Raw genomic sequence first — 6,370 nt, 5'->3', positions numbered from 1 at the left:
CTGTACTGTACATTGATTTATTCAAAGTAAAAAAAAAAAAAGCTATCGAGAATATAATGTCAAAAATGTAGTATGACGGACTAATTATTAATAAAGTCTCTAACAGGACTCTCAGGCACTGCTCAAACCGTGGATTGAAAAAGAAAATATGCGCATGCGCAGATGGCTTTTTCTGTTCAAATACACGTAGTGAACATAAACCCGTGTCTATTAAAAACTTGCGAATTTTACGGTTTACGGTACAGGCACGTGGCTTACAACTATACACTTCAGTCAGGGAAACGTCATTAAAACCACAAAAACGAATAAAATTACGTGTGAACAGCTAATTATGTATTTCCGTATGCGAAGGTTCCCCCTGATATCGGTTTTCACACGGACCATTAAAGTGTTGTACACGGTAGTCAATGACTTTTTAGTAAGAGCAGGTCAGTAGAGTTTTTTCAAAATATCCGATTCTTTAGACAATTCTTCGTTTTTGAGATCTGAAGGCGAATTCGAGGTAAAATAGTGTATCATTCATGACGTTTAAAATTTTGTGGGAAAAAGGAGGAACGAATTTTCAGCAATATTTGTATACGGAGTTTATTTCTGAGGTGTTACATATAAAAGGTCCGTGTGTGATTTATTTCCTCTCCTTCGTTTCTCATTCAACTGTTTGGAAATTAGACATAAACAATGTGCTCTTATAGACTTAATAAAATGCATAATTTGAGAGGGTGAGGGTTGTGTTAATAAAGGAACACTTTAAAAATATTTATAATAATTGGTTAGAATTCAGCTTTATAACAATGATTAATAATCCAGTGTTTCATTCTTTTTTTTTTTTTTTTTTTTTACAGCTATTTAATTAATATTGTAGTAAAATATGGACCTCGTATAGTAATTCTTAAAATAAAACTCTCCACCATGCTGTGTGTTTCCACGTTGTCCCTCTGGAGATCCTTGCAGAAGAGTTTATTGTGCAAACCCAGTAAATGTTCAGTTCACTGGGTGCTGGCGAACGCCGCAGTCCGAAGAGCCTTGACGTTGTCTGGTCCCAGAACGTCGAGGGGAAATGTCATGCCAGTTTTCAGCAAAGCCTTGGCTTATGAAGATAAAGTGGCAATAATAGATGAGAGCAGGAGCCACAGTTACAGCTGTCTTTACCACAGCAGTAGAGGTTTAGCAGCACAGATACAGCAAGCATTAACCTGCCACTCTGGAGATTTACAGGGCAAGCGCGTTTCCTTTCTGTGTGCCAATGATGCGTCCTACACGGTGGCTCAGTGGGCCACGTGGATGAGCGGTGCCACAGCCGTTCCCCTCTACAGGAAGCACCCGGCATCTGAGCTTGAGTATGTGATCTCAGACTCTCAGAGCTCGCTGGTGCTGGCTGGTGAGCCTTATTCTGTCACGATGGAGACTTCAGCGCAAAAACTCGGGCTGCCGTGTCTGCGTCTGCCTCCGACTGCCAGTCTGGATGCATTGCATACATCAGGGCCACGTTGCCAGTTCGACGAGGAGGCGATTTCTGATTGGGCAGAAAGACCGGCTATGATTATTTACACCAGTGGAACGACAGGACGACCAAAAGGAGTCCTGCATACACACAGCAGCCTGCAGGCCATGGTAAGGGACCGGTAGATTTTTATACAAACTGAGCAGATGCACGCAAGTCAACTCAAAAAGTGTTAGACTTTTACATCAGATATATATTAAATGTTTTCATACTCAAATATCTGTGATGTGTTCTGAGATTCTGGACATTATCTGTTTTCTTTTAAGTTTATTAGCATTTATCAGACGCCCTTGTCCAGTACGACACATTTATCTCATAAAACTCAGCAGGTATGAGGGTTAAGGGGTATGTTCTGGTATGTTCACTCACCACTTTTTCAATAACATTCGACATCACATCGAAACAACTGCAGATACTCGGCTCAGTCTATTTAGCAGTCTGTGAGACGGCAAACTCGCTGGCGTTAATGGTTTAATTAATGGTGAACTGTTATATTTGAATTAATTTGATCAGACAGTACAGAGGAGGAGGAGAAAACTGGACAGAGGAAACCCTGCTGTGTCACTCTCATTAGGGAAGTGCTAGTTTAGTGGGTAAGATGTTGAATTTCTGACCAACAGGCAACCAAGCTGCCACTGCTAGGCCCTTGATCAAGGCCTCTAACCCTTAACTTCTTAAGTTAATTGTAAATTGCTCAGCATGAGGCGGTCTGGTTACTTAATCAGAATATTTTATGGATCCCGTGGCGAAATCGTTTGGTTGCAGATTTTTACAAAATATAAGTAAAGATTCATGTAACAAAAAAACAAAAACAAAAAAGTTAATAAATATACGTATCAGGTTGTATATTAATAAAAATGAAATTTATAGCAGAAGTGAAAACATGGCGGAAAAGTCAGACTACATTAATAGTTTATAAAAAGTAATTTCACGTGTAACTTATTTTTATTATTGCACATAATTACCCAAGATATGAACAATATATAAGTGTGGCATGAAAATTGATACATAATTCTGTTTAACACTCGTTAATGTAGGTAAAGCAAAATGGGTTACATCCCAGTCCTCCATCTCTACCAGCAGAAAATCCAATGGCATTGTGGGTAACTGTTGAATGAATGAGAAACAGTAAAAAAAAAAAGGAAATTAAGGAGCTTATTTGTATCCAATAATAACTGTGTCTTTTCATGTAGTAGCTTTTAACATACAGATAAAGGAAGCTTATAGATACCGGTTTAACATCCCAAAAAATGCTATGATTTAAACATGATGCATTTGTTTTATACAAACCAAAATCTGAGATGATAGATAAACACCCCAGATGATTGTTTGCTTTCTAAGTAAGGCTTACAGGGTTTGGACGTATTCGTCTTGTTGTACAGTGAAGTCGGTTCTAATAAGCCGCAGTGCAGATGGAGTTGCATGGTGTTGAAGTATGGAATGGCAGCCCTGTTGGTTCACTTTCATTTTCCAGAACCTTCCCTGCTCCAAAACAACCCCAATAATTAAGCTTCCCCCTTTATGTGTAACAACATTTCTAAATTATCACTTAAATATTGCTGTTAATACCTATTTTACCAGCCTTTCTCTCTCTCTCTCTCTCTCTCTCTCTCTCTCTCTCTCTCTCTCTCTCTCTCTCTCTCTCATTCTCTCTTTCTCTTTCTTTCTCTCATGAAGTCAGTACAATAATGGGTTAATTCTTTTTCTCTTTGGGCATTATATAAGTCGCTGTCCTTGGTGCTGAATCATGACCCAGTCAGGAACAGCTCTCATTGTGAGCATCTTGAATGGACCTTTGGCTGAGCAGGATTTAAACTCTATTTCAGCGTAATCGTGGCAGATCGAGACATGCATTCCTTTTATTTATTAATTTTTTTAAAGAGCGAGTTTTCCACCACATGGTCATTTTCTGTATGGTTTTGTGTTTGAAGTTATTACAGAGAAATTGTGCAGTTTAACTTTGAGGGTTTTAAACATTGAGTCTGACATCAGCTTGCTGCATGACGATGGTCATCGGTGTCTCTGCGTCACTTGTATATCAGCCCTTGGGCATGTTTAGGACACGCAGGCCACATTGTATCCGCACCGTTTCCACCCGCTGACCCACTTCACTGCGTGTTGAGCGAAAAGAACTGGCAGGTCACATTTGACACGCTTCACATTCTGGGTGAACTAACCTCCACTTTTAAATATCTCGTTCCCCTGCCGTTCCTTTCACTTTTGAAAAGCATAATACTTACTTAATTCGATTTAGTTTAAATAGACCTCTTTCTGCAGCAGACGGTTCCACAAAGACTTCACGTCTGACCAGGATGAAGGCCATAATGAGGCAGGAAATAGGAGGACATTTAATAATACAGTCACCTAAAGATCTGCTCTTTTCTTTCTCAGGTCCAGGCTCTGGTGAACGAATGGGCTTGGAGCAAAGATGATGTGATTCTTCACACACTTCCCCTTCATCATGTGCATGGCATCGTAAATAAGCTCATGTGCCCGCTGTGGGTTGGGGCCACCTGCATCATGCTGCCTGACTTCAGCCCTCAGAAGGTAGTGTACCATATAATACTGTTTAGAAAACACTGCTCTGTATTGTTATTGCGCATGTACCCTGTGATGTACCTGAGAGTCTTTTGTGAACGCTCAATGTTTTCCTAAAGTCTCAGTATAAAAGTATGAAGACAGTAGACTAAGATGGCGGCACATACACATCACGAGGCTCAGTATCTCTTTAGATTTGCCATATTTGTGCTTATTTACGCACTATTCTCCTTCTTGCTCGTGGGTTTCCGTTACGCGAGTATAACATTTTACATCTGCACAACCCTGTTTCGGACTTCATTTCCTCTTTTGATCAAATACCACCGGACCTCGTAAGGATGCCACAAAACAGCGAGCCCTTTATCATGACGGAAACTGCAGAGACCGCAAACAGAGATGAGGAAAACATGGAGGACTTCGGTCTAAGCTAAGACAAGACCCACATGGACCAGCACTTCCACGTTTTTTCTCGCTAATGTTCGGTCCCTGGTCGAACAAACTGAGCTCAGGATTTGGACCCTCACATCTTCTCAGAAACTTGGCTCAACATCGGCATCCCAAACATCGTGCTGGCGCTCGAGGGGCTCACCATTTTCAGGGCTGATAGAGAAGAAGCATGCACGGGTAAGAACAGAGGAGGAGGCTTATGCGTTTATGTAAACAAAACATGGTGCACTGTCTCTGTCACCGTCTCTTCCCACTGCTCTGCTGATCTTGAATACCTGATCATTAAATGCAGACCCTTTTATTTACCATGTGAGTTCACATGCGTTGTTGTGATAGCAGTGTATGTCCCCCCCCGGATGCTAAGGCTAGCACAGCCATGAAAGATCTAAGCTCTGCTATCAACAAACTGCAGACAGTGCATTCTGATGGAGCCTGGGGATTTTAAACACTGCTATTTAAAATCTGTTCTGCCAAGATTCCGACAGCATGTGTCCTGTTTCACTAGAGGACACAAAACCCTGGATCATGTATATACAAGTGTGGCGGATGCTTACAGAGTCACATCTCTCCCCCACCTCGGACAATCGGACCATCTCTCATGGTTCCTGTTACCCAAGTACTCGCCAGTCATCAAAGGTGTGAGACCTGCAATCAGGACTGTTAAAGTCTGGTTGGATGGGGTTGATGCCGCTCTTCAGCAGCAGTTCTAACACGCAGACTGGAGTGAATTAGCTGCAAAGGCCACCACTGACTCCGGTCACCAACATCAACACCTACACCAACTCTGTTCTTGATCACATCAACAGGTGTGTGGATCGGGCGACCACACAAAAGAACATCATAGTGTTCCAAATTGGAAGCCCTGAATGAACCGAGAAGTCGGCCTTCTGCTCAAAGCACGCAACACAGCCTTCAGGTCTGGAGACTGGGAGGACTACAGCGTTGACAATCTGAGGAGGGGAATCTGCAAAGCCAAACATGCATACAAACAGCAGACATCATCGCTGACCTCAACCCCCCCAGCGGGGCACCACCAACCAGTTATGCTTCACTCTCCGAAAAGCTCAACAACTTCTACGCTTGTATTGAAAAGGGGAACATGGAGCACATGGTCAAGGCAGAGCCATTACCAGGTAAGCAGTCACTCAAACTATCCACCTTTTGAAGTGTGTGACATTCTCAATCTGTCCTTGGCCCAAGCAACTGTCTTCACCTGCTTTAAGTCTGCTACCATCGTGCCAGTGCTAAAACAGTCCATACCAATTTGCCTATCGCCTGAATAGGTTAACCAAGGACGCCATTTCCTCAGACTTCATTCTACCCTCAACATCGTTTAGTTCTCCAAGCTAATCGTGAAGTTGAAACAGCTTTGCATCAGCACACAGCTTGGCAACTGGACCCTGGACTTCCTTATGAACAGACTACAGACTGTCCGGCTGAACACCATCACCTCCTCCAGAGGAGTCCACATCTCTGAGGATCTCACCTGGTCTCTGAACTCTTCTATCCTGATCAGAAAGGCACAATTAATTGTATATTTTTATTCGATTGTTATTTATTTATGTTTGTTTGTTTTATAATTTCTTTGTTTGCTCGTACTTTATACTCTGTATTCTGTTGTGAGAAGTTGTGATCTTTTCTTGCATCGCATTTATCATGTGCTGTGATGATGCAGGGTGTGTGTGTGTGTGTGTGTGTGTGTGTGTGTGTGTGTTCGGCTTTATCGGGAAGTTGTCACAGGGCCACACTAATTGTAGCCACGTTGCCGCTCTGCCATCGCTGTAGGAGTCATGGACGGAAGTGCAGGAGCTGACAGGGTGTGTGTGTGTGTGTGTGTGTGTGTGTGTGTGTGTGCGCACACAAGAGAACAAGACCAGACTGTCA

General features: G+C 42.4%; 1 protein-coding gene across 1 annotated transcript in view; it reads left to right on the top strand.

Moving 5' to 3' along the window:
- The first annotated feature begins 219 nt into the window (after positions 1-219).
- Positions 220-6,370, top strand: part of acsf3 (acyl-CoA synthetase family member 3) — a 44,869-nt gene continuing 38,718 nt past the window's right edge. Inside the window, exons 1-3 of the mRNA XM_046841088.1 lie at positions 220-612; positions 843-1,611; positions 3,893-4,048. Of these exons, the coding sequence (XP_046697044.1) occupies positions 910-1,611; positions 3,893-4,048 (858 nt within the window). The 5' untranslated portion in view covers positions 220-612; positions 843-909. The remainder of the gene's footprint in view (positions 613-842; positions 1,612-3,892; positions 4,049-6,370) is intronic.

The sequence above is a fragment of the Silurus meridionalis genome, chromosome 26, assembly GCF_014805685.1.
Source record: "Silurus meridionalis isolate SWU-2019-XX chromosome 26, ASM1480568v1, whole genome shotgun sequence".
Lineage (NCBI taxonomy): Eukaryota > Metazoa > Chordata > Actinopteri > Siluriformes > Siluridae > Silurus > Silurus meridionalis.
The sequence above is the reverse complement of the archived record's forward strand: the minus strand, read 5'-3'. Positions and strand labels throughout refer to the sequence as shown.